Source organism: Bicyclus anynana, chromosome 10, assembly GCF_947172395.1.
Source record: "Bicyclus anynana chromosome 10, ilBicAnyn1.1, whole genome shotgun sequence".
In the NCBI taxonomy this organism is placed as follows: domain Eukaryota; kingdom Metazoa; phylum Arthropoda; class Insecta; order Lepidoptera; family Nymphalidae; genus Bicyclus; species Bicyclus anynana.
The window spans coordinates 4,685,449-4,701,607 of NC_069092.1; the positions used below are offsets into that span (position 1 = coordinate 4,685,449).

The following is a 16,159-nucleotide window of genomic DNA, read 5'->3' on the forward strand; positions in this document are numbered from 1 at the left end:
AAAATTCACACACCTCTCGGTTTCTACACGACATCGTACCGGAACGCTAAATCGCTAAACCACTGTTAGCGTGTGAGTAAACGAGACGGTTAAATTCGTCTATAACATATAATTTACTATCATCCGACGCACCGCAGTTTCACGCGCGTAGTTCCCGTTTCCATGAGAATACGGGGATAAAATAGTGGTAAAAGAATTTTCAAAATTGGTTCAGTAGATACAGAGATTACCCCCTACAATACACAAACTCTCATCATCATTCTCAGCCGATGGACGTCCACAGCTGGACATAGGCCTCTTCCAAGCACAACGATCTCGAGCCGCCAGCATCCAGCGGCTCCCTGCAACCCGTTTGATGTCCTAGATCCATCTAATGGGGGGTCGACCAACACTGCGCTTTCAGGTGCGGGGTCGCTATTCCAGCACCTTGGGACCCCCAACGTCCATCGGCTCTCCGCACTATGTGGCCAGCCCATTGCCACATCTACTTTGCGACTCGCAGAGCTATGTCAGTGACTTTGGTTTGTCTGCGGATTTTCTAATTTCTGATTCGATCACGCAGACAAACTCCAAGCAAAGCTCGCTCCATCGCCCGTTGAGTGACTTTGAGCCTTCTAATAAGGCCCATAGTCTGCTACCAAGTCTCGGATCCGTAGCTCTAGTAAGGCTTATAACAAACTTTACCTCTTTGTAATATTATAGTAAGTATAGATAAACTTGATGGTTTAAGTCCATCAAGTTACGGAAATGATACAAGATTACTAAACCTTGATTTAACTCGCCACAAGAGCTCTATGTATATAACTTAATAAATTGAGGCAAGAACTCAGAAACCATGTTCCTGTTTCTTTCGATACCCCTATATTATTTAAAAAAAAAAAACAATTTTTAATTAAAAACCTTTATTTAAAAGCAATTGAAAAAATAACAGTAATCTTAATTAATAAATAATTTTTTTGTTTATAATTACGTAGAGACTATATAAATTATTACGGTCCTATCTTAAATAAAGTATTTAACAACGTCATTTATAATTTAGTGTTATTCACTTTTTATTTCCATGTCTGAGATCTAACCGTGATCTCTGACACTATCATAATCAAAGACAACATTCAGAAACAAACCACCTAGAAGTTGAGAAAATAGAGTAGAGTAGAAAGAAGATAGTAGAACAATAAAAACATGAAAATTATTTACAATAATTAAATTAATTCAACAATATAACGATAAATTTATCGTGATATAAATCACAGTTACAGCCTAAAGAGCGATAATTTTAGATATATAACAATTAAAAAAAAAAAGAAATAATTTATCTTATAACACACTGTTCTAATTTATATTAGGTAAGCTGACTCTATTTATATATTCGCCATCATGTTACCAATGGCTTTATTAAATTTATAATTTTAACAATAGATGGTATGGTATTAGTAGCTGCTGTCCATGTATTTTTTTTTTAATAATTTTGTCATACTTTCTAACAGACAATTTTACATTAATTTAAAATTTAAATATATATGACACCAATATACTATTAATATCAGAGATATAATAAAAAAGTAATTTCATACAATTGCAGTCATATTCATTTAAATATAATGGAGAAAACATAAGTACGCTGCGTTTTACTTATCGGACAGCAGAAATATTATAATGTTATGATAATGTACTAATTATAATGACAACGATGATGATTATGATGCTAACGACGATTATAGTGATGATAATAATGATTATGATTATGTACAGATGATTATTATTTCTCTTAACAATTTATGTACAAATAAAATATTGAACACGTAGGTAGTGTCTACAGTCGCTTAACATCTATTGGTAATCTGCACCACCGGCCTGTCCACTATATTTAAAAAATTTACATAAAACTATGTATTATTAAATAGAATAATAAAATTACTAAGTATAATCATTAACTACCAAGTGATATAATGAAAAAATGAAGCTGCATGATATAATGAAGCTGTTAATTAGGTATTGTTATTTATTCTCATTAGACATTAAATAAAAGTATACATTTAACAAGTGCATAAGTACTTAATACTACTTTGCATTCCTAATTATACACATAATGTACTCAATGATATTTTAAAAACTACTTAAAAACAAATAGCGCGTATAATAATCAGTGGCGTAGCGATGCGGGGGCAAGGGGGGCTATTGCCCCGTTCAGCAAACTCCATTGAAAATAAAAAACATCCAAATATGCACGCCTCATAAATCTCATTAGACAAGCACAAAATATGCCTTTTCAAAGCCTGCAATAATATTATGCTCGCTCAATTGGCCATTTCTTGTCAAAGATGTCTGCTCTTTCCAAAGCAGTTGTTTTCCCCGATATCTAACGTCACCCGGACGTGGGTTTTCTAACTCACGATCTAGGGGGCGTCCGGACTGATTCACTCAGGTCACGGTTACCTCCTCCAGAACGGCCCTCTAAGCCGAGGTCCAAGTCTCATAGGAGACGCCCTTAGAGAGCCGTTTTGTCCTATATCTTTCTTTCAGCCTTCGGGTCACATCAGGTGATGCTTTTGCGCTCGCCCAACCCCCCCGGTGACGCCGTAGTGGTTCCGCAGGGAGCTATCGGCACCTACTCAGACAGAAAAAAAAAATCCAAAGCAGTAGCAGTCTATGTAATAAAATATAGGTACAATGCAAATATGTTAGTTAAAAACTACAATGCGATTAATTTTATTCAATATAATACAATTATTATTATTCTTACATTTTGCACTCATTTATTTATTTATTTAAATTTTTTTAATACAAAATTTAATACAAACACTATTAAAAGTTATTATTAGATAAGTTGAAAAAAATTATTTAACTTTTATGAATGAATTACTATAGGCTTACTATAGGGGTGGCAAAACCCCAGGCTACGCCACTGGGCTTGAGTATTTTTTTTAGATTCTGGTTTCGATTTGTAATACATGTACTCTATAAGGTATATACATATTTATACCTGTAGTAGCTATTGAACGAAATAAGGTGTACATTTGTTTATACATTGTTTTTTCGTAACGTTCTGTTCGGATGCCACTGCATAGGTAAGCTGAGAGAGAACTAACCCTAAATAAACAAAAAGGTTTTATAGGTTTGCGTTTACAATTGACCATATTTACATTATGATAAAAAATATCAATATTATTAGCTACAAATAGACATTCTTATTTACTAGGTACATATTATGACTATTTCTTATTTAAAATATAATTAATTGGCACAGAGGCAGGTGTCACGCAGGTTCGCTCTCAACCACGGCAAGTATCGGGTTATCCGGGTGTAAACTCCAGGGTACCCGGGTCTACCACATCCCACACCCCATGATACTATTCCTGTAATATAAAACATCACTTCAAGTTTCCAAATACAAAAAATTCATTTTCAATAGGCTAGTTGACACTTTTTTTAAATGAAAATTTTAGTTTGTAAATATGTTTTTGACAATACGAGCCAGAACGCCTATCGGCCATGATGGTCTATATTTCAACTGTTTCATCTTATTTTCGGTTTGCTATTATCTAACATTGTGTTTTCAACGAAATGAAATAATTATCTTAATTTTACGTTAAGTAAAATTAGTATATAGTAATAGTCGTAGTAGTAGCAGATTCAGATAACAGTAACATTTTAGATGATCGTAGAAACTAGAAATCAACGAATTCATGTAAAATGGTGTAGTGTACGTAGTGACTTATTAATTGAATGGTAGGTACACCAAGATACATAATAGGTCCGCAGATTAGGATATATATTTCTAATGCGAGATCTTAGACCATTAATATAAAATTACAAAGCAACACTTCTATTTATTTTTTTAGAAGTAGACTGTAGATGTGTAGAGAGATTTGTACAGATAAAAAATAAAAGAAGTCTTACCGACAATTTGGAACCTGTCTCCGTTTTGTAGAAGCAAAGGCCCGCCGCTGTCGCCTTGGCAAGAGTCTGTTGAAGCTCGACCCGCGCAAAGCTGAAAAATTTCATTATACTTTTTAGATACTTTAACCATTTTTACGGATTCGAGACACAGCGGGCGATGGAGCGAGTTATGCTTCTCTTCTCTGCGTGACCCAATCAAAAATGAGGAGATCCGCAGAAGAACCAAAGTCACTAATATAACTCAGCGAATCGCGAAGCTGAAGTGACAATGGGCAGGCCACATAGTTCGAAGAGCCGATTGTTAGGGTCCCAAGGTACTGGAATGGCGACCCCGCACCGAAAGGCGCAGTGTTGGTCGACCCCCCACTAGGTGGACCGAGTACATCAAGCGGGTTGCAAGGAGCAGCTGGATACTCGCGGCTCGAGACCGTTTTCATGGAGGTCAATGCAAGAGGCCTATGACCAGCAGAGGATAAGGTAACGTAGAACTGGCTTTCGAGCCGGTGGAATATTAATTACAAATAGTCAAACTCAACGTTACTAAAGTGCTACAACTAACTTGCTACAACACTTGTTGTGTCAATATTATTCACACTCACCATGTTGTTAGTGATGCGAGAAGCTCTATACTTCATCCCCCGACACTGGGTGAGTGACAAAATAGGCACCCTTACTTCTTGCACCACGGCGGGTAGTTGGCCACCCTCCGATGTCCGTCCCCATCCTACCACGATACCTTCTTTACCTGTCGGCTCTGCAGCTGAAAAACCAAAAAAATATACTTTATTAATCATTCTCAAGTCATTCCCGGCAGCTAGACTTGAATTAGTCTATACGCTATTAAAGAAATTGCTTAGGTCATCCCGTCTAGGGGGGCACTATAGATACGACCGACAAAAAAACGAGCATACTAAAATTAAAGCAATTTCAAAATTCGCACTTTTTAAATTGAAGTTGTCGTACAAATCTCCTATTCGTACATTCGGCCTACAGAGGAACATTGCATCCCATAAGCTGCGTTCTTTAATTCAAATAACTAGTTATCTATACTTATAATAAATCTATACTTATAACAATTCTGTATATGAAATATATTTGCAAAATAACTACCAGGTGGTGATTAGTGATCGATACTGATGCCAAAAATGCAATCAGTAAAATTCTGTCTGTCTATGTCTGTGTGTATGTATGTTCGTTATAGAAACAAAAACTACTCGACAGATTTCAACGAAACTTGGCACAATCATTCTTCATACTTCTGGGCAGGTTATAGTATACTTTTCATCACGCTACCATCAATAGCAGGAGCAGAGCAGTGAAGGAAAATGTTGGGAAAACGGGAAAAGTTACTCCATTTTTACAGCGATACTACTGTAAGGGCTAGATTAAAGAGGTCTAAGGGCGGACGAAGTCGCGGGCGTCCGCTAGTTATAAATAAATAATACATACTTGCTGGAGGCAAACACACGGGTTTGATGATCTTGGAGAAGGTGACGGGTTTCCGCAGCTTGAGCAGAGCGATGTCGTTGTTGTAGGAGTCGGCGTCGAAGCTGCGGTGGCGGACGATGGCCGTGACGGCGCGCATGATGGCAGCGCTCTCCGTGGTCACCGTCTGATCATGATCGCCCAGGATCACTCGGATTTTCGATCGTTTAAGTCTGGAATAGACGACACAAACCAACTATTACCGTGACTGGTCACCAATGCGCTGGATTGACGAAATTAAAACCGGTGTTTATAGTCATCATCATCATCATCATCATGTCAGCTGATTGACGTCTGATAACAACTCGCTCCGATGTTCGTAAGGTGGTCATTAAGGTGTGGTCCCGGATAGATAGTTACAATGGTAACACATTATCACCCTATGCCGATCATATTATGTTATATAGACCCATTCACCCCTATTTCTCGTTAACGGCGGAACTCATTTTGCTAAATCATCGATGATAAACACTCTTTCAAATAAATAGATAATCTTTTTAACAAAAAAAAAGGTATTTCAGTTATTTTGAGTTTAACACAAAATAACTTAACCGATCTTCATGAAAATGAAATGGGACCAATCTGGAAGTAAGTAGGTATGTATACACTTTCGAACAAAAGAGGAATTTTTAAGATTGATTAATAAATGACGAAGTTATGAGGTAACAAACATTAAAAAAAAGAAAAAAAAACAATCCTCCTCCTTGCAAATCAGTCAATACGGCACAATGGTGCCACAGGCACAAAGCGGTCATAGGCACCTGCGTTCGTGTTAAATTCTGTTTTTTACCACAGGAACCATGGATTTTTCCGGGAAGAAAAGTAGCCTATGAACAGCTACAAAGTTAAATTTATCTATACACCAAATTTCATCCAAATCGGTTCATTAGTTTAACCGTGAGAAGGCAATATACAGACAGGCGAACTTTCGCATTTACTCCTAAAATATTAGTATGGACTAATATAACCTAATCTAGCCTAATAATATAGTATGGACTAAAATAGCCTAATAATATATATGTATAATACAGTATGGACTAATATATAATATACTATAGCCTCAATAGCTCAACGGTAAGGCGGGTGGTAGTTCGATCCCCACCCCATTGGACTATTGTCGTACCCACTCCTAATACAGTCTTTCCCGACTAGTTGGAGGGGAATGGGAATATTGGTGATATTAAATAAAAAAGATATGGCAAAAAAATACATGGATTTTCAACGACTTACTTTCTAACACAATGTGCCGCTGTCAAAACATACTCCTTGGAGAGAAGCGACGCTCCGCAGTGGAACTGGCCGTCGTACACCAGTCTCGCCATCCAGGGGTACCGGTTTATGCCCGCCGGCATTCCACCCACTATACGGTTCTCCTGGTTCGGCCCGCCGCACTCTGCGTCGAGAAAGTGAAATTAATTAGCTGCAGGAAGCCGAGCCTATATTACGGCTATTCATTGAATTGCGTAAATGTATATCGGAAGTATTGTTGCCGGGGTAATACCTGTAACCGAGTTATTGCGATTTGCGTGGCTTGCTTTACCGACTTTGATGAATAGGGTTTTCCTTAACGAATAAGACAGAAATTAAGTTAGTCTCCAGACAATAACCCTAAACCTGATAGTGCCAAAACTACCAAAGTAGTTTCTGAAAAGGCTCCCGTAGGTACCCGTTGGAAGTCATCAGTCCACCTAGCAATACTGTGAGTTCCGGTGCGGGGTCGCCACTTCGCATCACCCTGAGATCCCAACAGAGAACAGCTCTTCGAGCTATTTCCCCCGCCCATCTTGTCACTTCAGATTTGCGACTCGTTAAACTATATCGATGACTTCGGTTCTTCTGCAGATTTCCTAATTTCTGATTAAATCACGCAGGAATACTCCGCGTACTTCTATCTCGCACCATGCATGCTGAATGAATGAACCTTCTTACGAGGCCCACAGTTATAATAGTTAATCAATATTAATTAAATCTTCAAGGGTAAGTTAAGTGTAAAGTGCAAAAGGATTCCATAACAATTTAAATACTACATGCAAAGGTTCAAGGGTGTATTTATCAATTTATTTAACAATCATTCAACCTAAAATAAATAAAAGGAATAATGTAAATAAAATAATACAAGATAAAATACTAATAAACCAGTGGGGTAACAGGAATAAAACAAAACATAATCAAATCAAAACTAATGTACTACGTGCAAACGACTATTCTACGTTTTACATTGTACTCATCTACCACTACAATAATAAATAACTTGGATATTGGACAACCATTCAATTTTATTTAATTAAAAATAGGTTAGAATAAAGAGGTAATAAACTAGTGGGAAATAGGAATAAAATAAAACTAAAAACGATTGGTGTTTATTGGTGCCAAACATTACAAAAAGCAGTGCAAAGGGTGCTTGAAACCTGCTACAGAGTGCCAGATATTCCAGTTTGAAACTTACCTAACTTTCTAGGAAGTGGGTTTGCTCTGCCGCATTCTAGAATGTAAACGTGATTGAAAATAGTAAGGTTTGCTTTAGAGTTCATAGACTATTTCCGAAGTACCTTAGATGCTAATGTAAAAGATAAACTATAAGGGTCTAGATGTAGAAGAAAATTAAGATTTTGTGCTAAAACAAGAGTAGGTAGAGATTTGCTAAGTGGTAAAAACTATATGCGCCGTATTTAGTAGTGAGAACCTTTATAAAAATCTGTCAATATAAGTTGGTACAGTTACCTAAAATTAGTAAAAAAATAAATGATAATCTAATTGTATACAATACAAAAATCAAACCTTCATAAGTAATTTTGTAGATGGTTCATGGTTCGATCCTATAATTTAGGAAAAGATTAATATTTTCTTAATTTGGCTTCTTAGCAAGATAATCTTCATTATGGTCTAAGAATAAGCATTAAAAATATATATTATTCCTATCTTATTAATTTAATATTTCCTTAACCCTACATCCAGTGGTCACTAGTCCTGGACTTTGCTCGGAGATTTTCTCCGCACGGTGAATCCATGGATTGCTTAGATATTCGTCTCATCTGGTTATTTTTATATGCAATGAGTTAATGTGAATATTTTCTATCATTTATTTCTCCCAAATGAATAACATACGAGGGTATATATTTCATATGCCGGATCTCGTAAAATTAATACTAACTAGTTACGTTTACGTACAAAAAATGTCTCTTAAAATGTTTGTTCACTTAAAATATCTGGTTGATGTCAGAACCTACCGCAGGAACAGTTCTTGACCTGGGTGTCATCCTCGTCATCTTCCACGCTCTGCTCCTCTAGCAGAGGCACCTCCAAGCCGAAGATGTTGTCGAACAGAAACCGCTCCGAACGATTGCCCGTGGAAACCTGTAAAAATTAAATAAATTCATATTCGAAATACATTTATTTGAAGTAGGCATAGCTTTCAAACACTTTTGACATAAATACAAAATAAAGAAGCAACATTCTAATTCTGTTTATCTTTAATTTAATTTCAGTTAATTAATTCCATATTAATTAACTGTAATTAAATGTAAGTTACGAAAATGAGATTTTATGTAACAAAATGTCATCCGGTGCTTACTGGCGGATATCATACAGTAGATAGATGACATTGATGTTTATTTTAATTTGCCGAATTTTCCAACCACGGCGGCCAATCGCACGTTAAGATTAATTAACCATATCGTCGTTATCAACCTACGGCTCACTGCTGAGCTCGAATTTCCTCTCAAAATGAGAGGGGTTAGGCCAATCAGTCCACCACGCTGGCTCAATGCGGATTAAATTCTCTCGTGTGCAAGTTTCCTCACGATGTTTTCCTTAACCGTTTGAGACACGTGATATTTAATTTCAAGCACTAATAAATAACACAAAAGGTATATGACAGATCTTATCGTACAATATTAACATATTATGCTTTCAGGATCTTATCGGAAGTAAACCGTGGAGATAACTTACATAAGTTCGGCTTTGTTGCGTACTTTACTTTCGCGTGCACTCGCAGAAGAACCCTTACGCAATAAGATAAGTAATTGCCGAGCTAATGTCAATGTTACTTTCACAATCTTAACGAGCACGTTCCGGTCGGCCATGCACTTTTAGTTTTATTTCCCTTGTTCTTTGATATGCTTTCTTGTAGATAGTGGGGAGATTAACTACGTTCCCAGTGACTGAGAGGTTTTTGCGTGTACGGAATCAGCACTAAAAAAAGAGAAAGGTATTTTTTGCACGCGCCATATCTACCCTGATAACAATCGTTTTTAAGTGAACGCGTTTACATATATTATATGTAAATAAAGTTGAGCCGAACAAGGTATTTTTGGATTTACTTGAACGCGGCTAATTAACATAAGGGATCATTCCATGTTGTTGAGTACCTCCACAGAATATGAGCCCTAATTATTGGTGACGTTTAGGACAACCAATACAACTACCTAAACCAATGTCACGTCAGTTAAGGGTAAGGTGGGTTAGTTGATAGCTATAGCTTCATATTACGTATTCCTCTCATCGATCTATATTTTTCCTCTACAAGTAATGACATCTGATTTTAACAGATATTCCAGTAACTCAATTAGGTTATGTATCCATTGGAGTATTGTATCGAGGATTTGTCTCATTAAGTAGAATTTTCGGTCTGCTGAAAATTCCGAATTCAGTTACGTCATTCTACATTCTCTGACGAGGATGACGCTGTCCTATAGATGAGGACCCAAGTCTCAAACTTGAGCTTTAACTGAAGCTGCATAAGCTAACCACTGGACAAGCAGTATTTGAACTTATTATAAGTCGAATGACGCCAAATAGCCAAAGCTTTCTGATACCAAACCAGCTTACCAGGAGATCAATGAGGCAGTTACTCCTCCCTTATAGGTATTGGAAAGGACCCAGAGGTAGTCCAAAACCAGGACCTTATGAAACGAAGTTACATACGACCATAAGACTATACCATGGTTATTTATAGATACTACTATAAGAACGTAAGTAACGACATATTATTCTACATTGAATTGAAAAGATCCCATACCTGAGTTCAACAATTTCTACGATAACTACTTGTTTGTATTGTTCTACGAGATAATATTGTAAACATCTACCTAAATGTGACTTGATTTCGATGTAGGTATAAACCAAACTGCGTGTCCGCTCTGAACATGAGGCGTGTGGTTCTAAAATAAACGGAAATATATGCAGCGGGTTAATTTTTTTTCGTATTAAAAATCCAGGTTGCAGTTGGAAACTTCGTGGTTTTATACCTCTGTGCCTCGTAGATCATTATGCCGTCCATCCTTTATTGTCATTAACATCTTATTGTGTTCGTTATAGAATAAAATTATCTCCCTAAACCCACCTAACCTTTTCCCTAGACCTATGTAAATTAAATATCACTTGTCTCAAACGGTGAAAGAAAAACATCGTGAGGAAACGTGCATACCTACCTGAGATTTTTTTTAATTATCTACGTATGTGAAGTCTACCAATCCGCATTGGGCCAGCATGGTGTACTTGTGCTCAGCAGTGAGCCAAATATGGGTCGATATTGATGATGATGATGATGATGATGATGATGACTATGTGAAAATGTTTATGTACACGCATGTGTACGCATTTTCCTTGCAAATATTAGTACAAGAAACGTATTCAACGTTCCGCAAATCAGAATCGTATGTTAGGTAGGTGTGTATTCATGCGCTTTCCCTTGCCACCGGCGGCGACCACGTAACGGTGACGAAACGACTGTATATACGTTTTATATTAGCTAACAGCTCTGACATAACCAGCTAACAAGGCTAAGGTTGACCAGTTGTAAACACAAACACTGTTGACGAATTAGACTGCACAATTTTATTTTCTTGACCCAGATGCTAACTCCCGTATGTATGCTAATGTACCAATGCCTGCTTTAGCCAGAAATACTTCTTCTTTTGAAGGCTGAAATACAATCCATATGTAATTATGGTGGCCAATTGTAGAGTTTGTATCGTGTTGGCTTTGCATGGTGTTTAAAGGCCGGTTCAAGGTTCACCGGTTTCAAGGGTCCAAATCTTCAAATTGTCCAAGTATAAAAAGGAAATGAAAAAAATATTTACTTTTTATAAATTAACTTATTATTAGTTAATTAAAATTTTATAAATTAAGTTCACGCAAAACCTCAAAGAAGTTCTAAGTTTTATATAACTTCGACAAATCTGGATTGAACCGTGACACGATTGGTAAACAATGTTGTAACGGACCTTGGCTCCAATCATTACTTCAACTATAATGTCTGAAGTTCAATATCAGATCGTAGACCGATCGATCAAGGTCTGCTAATTATTGGAGCGATTGGTGTTAACTTAACTCGTAGACGAATACTAAGAAATTTAGGCAAATGTGTCGCTGTACTGATTAGTTTTTAATGATAAACAACATAATCATCATGATATCAAAATATTCCAACAGTTATTAAATCAGCTTAACTTAGCTCTTTTACATAATCCATTTTTAAATATTTATAACAACAATTAATATACTGAAGAGTTTAAGTAGGTGGATATTTTTGATTGAAACGCCCTAGTTTCCTTTTAACAATTTACGCCTTAAAATGCTTTCTTGGGTATCGAGTCTGTAAATGTATAACAAAAAGGAGAGTACCATAACAATTACCTCGTGAAAGGCTTGCAATTACATTGGAAAGTAGTTTGATGATTGACCTTACGAATTCTGACGCTGAAAGCAAAGAAAACAAAATAAAAGACAGAAAGACGTAAACCTAATAAATTATTTTGAGCTTATTATTAGGTACTCTTGATAAATTGGATTCGTTGTCTGGTAGATAGATTGAAGAAATTAATAAAAGATGATTTATAAAAAAAAAAACTATATTTTTAGTTCGTTAATGGAGTGCTATAATTCTCCTAATGAAGAAAGGAGAATTACATGTGGAAATAAGTTTCGTGTTGAAACTAAAATTGGTGATAGAGGTATAAGAATTTCTAAGACGTTACAGATCTGGTAGGATTCTGAATAGACTACCTAAATCCGGAGTGATAAAAAAAAATTAGAAGACGAGGTACCTTCGAAATCTCCACAATACGGAGTTGCAGCAAAGAGAAACAGTATTATTAAGTAAAGAAAACCTGCTAATAACTTAGGTAGGTGAACAGTGCACACCCACAAAACAAGACGAAGAATTTGAAAGCAATATAATTATGTAATTCAGTACGATTATTTCGATAAATACAAAGAATTATGAAGTATGTTATTAAACCGGATGTAAAGTTATGTAAAAAAATCGATCATATCAAATTTTTTATGTATTTAGGTTGCATAATTATAAATCTTTTCTGGGTTAACAAAAACATCTCCAAATGTTTGTGTAGATTATTTTAGATTTTGTTATGCAAAAAGTATTATGTCTGTATGTTTGCCACAGCAGGCTGGTATAGCGTTAAACCTAAATATGCGTCATGGTGCCCCTATATCTATTTTAAAGCCTAACATATCATACTCGTAATATCTGTAGTAAAAGATTGTTTATTTAATTCTTTGTTTTCTAACAATTCCATCTGACAGATGTCGAAATACAAATTAATAAAAAAGAAAATTAGTATAGAAACTTATTCTATAACAATATCCACGCTGAAGTTATACGTTAAAAAAATGTTAACTAACTAAAATAGTAACTAGTAGTTGAGAGATTTTTTGTAAACAACGTCCTTATTACACTAATATCAACTGATCAGCTATTTCATTTAGGCAAAACTAAATGTCTAGACACAAAATTATTTACTCGCAACTTACAATGTGATAAACAACAGCCTGGAAAAGTTAGCTATCAATTTAATTACCGTACCGCACCATCATTATCTCTCGGTTCATTAGAAACAGTGGTTTGTTTTGTTATTAGATAAATGGACGCACTCTTCCTGTTCCCGTGTACCATTTAGTTCTGCTCAGAGCTTGTTCTGAGAATGTACCCGTGGGCAGAGTTACAGTTACTTGATTGTGTCTAATAGATGTAGTCTGCAAGTCTTAAACAATTCAGAGGAGATATGCTGCCTACTTTACTGTTGTTGTTATGTTTTACGGCTCTATGTGGTGATATATCCAGATCAGTAATCCAGAAACCTTCTTGACAGTTTGAATGTTGAATAACTAAAGAATTGAGAATACTTCGATACAGATTCAGTGATTACCATTTGCTACTAGAGCTGTCATAACGTGGTGGACTTTACGTTGACAAGACAAGTAGTTAATTCGTTAAGTTTTTGTAGAGCAAGACGCATAAATTTATGCAGGTTTTGCATTTTCCAATAACGTAATTAAAATAATATGCATCTTATTTGTCAGCGAGTTCAATAAACGCTATGATTATTATCAGTCTATATTGAAATTTTAACCGCCCACAAGAGAGGATACGGATCATATAGAGCTTAGATCCACGACGTTGCTCCAATTCGAGCTGGCGTTAATGATAATAACGATTAGGACCGAGGGATAATAATACCTCTAACTTCCCGACTCGATATAGAACTTATAATGATTTTTTTTCAGTAAGAAACGCTCAACATCTTACGCCTGACCCAGGACTCTGTGATGCGAAGCTAAATAGGCTAACCACTGGGTCGTTAGTAAAAAAAGCTATACCATATCTACAAAACAATGTAATGAACCTTTTTCACGATAGCCTAAAGACAAATAAGCCATGGAAAACGGTAATTACTAGTTAGGCATACGGAAATGAGAAGAGGTCAAAGGTAAGGTGAACGGCGTATAAGGAATGAGGATGGCCAAAACACGAATGGCCTGCATAAGGCGTGCAACCAAGTAGGTGAAATATTCTTATATAACGTGACGTAACTGGCGAAAGTAGTGCATGTCCGTTTCATCTATACTATACGAATATGATTGCTTCAGCATTATTAAGGTCCATTAGCGGATATTTAATGTCAGTGTTTATGATATAGGAAGCAACATTTTGTAGTACGAGATCCGACATAAGGAATATATACACTCATCTGTTATTTATTTGGGATACAAAATAAATGATAGAAAATATTCACTTTGATTCATTGCAAATAGGTTGCCAAGTAAAATTGCGCCCGGTGACTATTTTTTTTAATTCTTTACAAGTTAGCCCTTGACTACAATCTCACCTGATGGTAAGTGATGATACAATCTAAGATGGAAGCGGGCTAACTTGTTAGGAGGAGGAAGAAAACCCACACTCCTTTCGGTTCTACACGATATCGTACCGGAACGCTAAATCGCTAGGCGGTACGTCTTTGACGGTAGGGTTGGTAACTAGCCACAGCTGAAGTCTCCCACCAGCCAGACCTGGACCAATTAACAAAACCTCAATCGGCCCATCCGGGGATCGAACCCAGGACCTCCATCTTGTAAATCCACCGCGCTTTCTGCGCCACGGAGGCCGGATCCCGAAAGAATTGAACATTAAGTCACATATTCTTTCTCATTTAAGGAGAGAACCAACCTCCCCTTGAATTTTTTTTTAATATTTGCTACGCCGTGGGTACCAGTCACTATCATTAACATCAGTGGTCGTAAAATAATTTATCATCACTCTGGCCAACCCGCATTGAAGCAAGGTAAGGCCATCACACACAAATTGGAAATTCTTAACGCAAAAAATTAAATATAAAGTTAAACTGTTTTTTAAGTTTTTTATCCAAACATACCTACTCGTAGGTAGGTCCTACTGTTCTTCAGTGATTTATTATTTGGTTTGTCGTAGAATCAGCAAATTACTAATACCTAGTTATATGAAATAATTAAACATTAAAAATAAATAAATCGATACTCAACACACACATACTTATAGTTAAGTGCTCACTAACAGTCGTCGTCACAAAGTTAATTAACATCGCAATAGATAGCTATCAAGCGAGTGCAATCCACTGAAAGTAAAAGTGCATCGCATGTCGATGCACTGTCACGCGCGTTGACCGATAATGAAAACGTTATACTCACATGGTTGTCGCGTATATCCTGCGATATCTTCCTACCCTCCAAAAAGCTGAGCGTGATCACAAAAAATATAGCCACTGTTTTCCATGGGCACATTGTCGATGTTCGAGCTGTCGCGATTCTTCGCAGATATTTATTTGCGCGGCATTTCCTCGCGGCGTTTCCTCTCGAATTCAGCGTTTTAATGACATTGTTTGGAATAATTCGCAAATAAAATGGTGGCCGACTGACGCTGGCGGCCGCGGCCGCGCGGGATCGTCTACGTGAGGTCTCAGGCCAGCGCTTCGAGACTTTCTCCGCGGCCAAAAGCGAGCCCCACCGCCGTCAGCGTTACCTCCACGATCGATCTGTTTATACTACACAGCTGTTTTATGTTATCAATATCAATATAAAGTGATAACTATCGCTTAAATAAAGAAACTATTCTATCCTACTAATATTATAAACGTGAAATTTTGTATGGATGTTTGGATGTTTGTTACTCTATAACGCCGCTACTACTGCAGCGATTTAGCTGAAATTTGGAATGAAAATAGATTTTACTCTAGATAAACACATAGACTTTTTACCCCGGAAAAATCCATGGTTCCCGAGGGATTTGTAAAAAACTAAATTCCACGCGGACAAAGTCGCGGGCGTCCGCTAATAAGGATAAAAATGTAACATTATGTTCTGATGAAGAAAATAATATCTAACTTTCCATGTAGGGGATTAAATATTCAGGTTTTTCTAACAGTATTTAAGCATATGGATAAGACCAAGAAGAAGAACACATTGGTAACCTAACTCGGACTTTATTACTTTGATTTTGAAC

The 16,159-nt window shown here is 36.6% G+C and overlaps 1 protein-coding gene across 2 annotated transcripts; it reads right to left on the bottom strand.

Moving 5' to 3' along the window:
- Positions 1–965: 965 nt before the first annotated feature.
- On the bottom strand, positions 966–15,636 carry LOC112057754 (trypsin-1). Of its 2 annotated transcripts, XM_024098292.2 has the most exons (8): positions 15,349–15,636; positions 8,613–8,739; positions 7,832–7,867; positions 6,616–6,778; positions 5,350–5,558; positions 4,500–4,660; positions 3,901–3,991; positions 966–3,356 (listed from the first exon to the last, which is right to left on the bottom strand). In XM_024098292.2, the coding sequence occupies exons 1-8, from the start codon at positions 15,439–15,441 to the stop codon at positions 3,235–3,237; spliced, it is 1,002 nt and encodes a 333-aa protein (XP_023954060.1). In that variant the 5' UTR covers positions 15,442–15,636; the 3' UTR covers positions 966–3,234. The 2 variants fall into 2 exon arrangements, with proteins under 2 accessions (XP_023954060.1, XP_052739991.1); XM_052884031.1 differs by lacking the exon at positions 7,832–7,867 and having other exon boundaries at positions 15,349–15,634.
- Positions 15,637–16,159: the final 523 nt, after the last annotated feature.

What these genes read in the sequence shown, in the direction of transcription:
- LOC112057754 (XM_024098292.2), bottom strand. Translation starts at nt 15,441, where the DNA reads ATGTGCCCATGGAAAACAGTGGCTATATTTTTTGTGATCACGCTCAGC. An exon ending in AGGATATACGCGACAACCAT is followed by an intron (nt 8,740 to 15,348) that starts GTGAGTATAACG and finishes TAATTTTTACAG; the next exon opens with GTTTCCACGGGCAATCGTTC. An exon ending in CCCACTTCCTAGAAAGTTAG is followed by an intron (nt 6,779 to 7,831) that starts GTAAGTTTCAAA and finishes TTCTCGACGCAG; the next exon opens with AGTGCGGCGGGCCGAACCAG.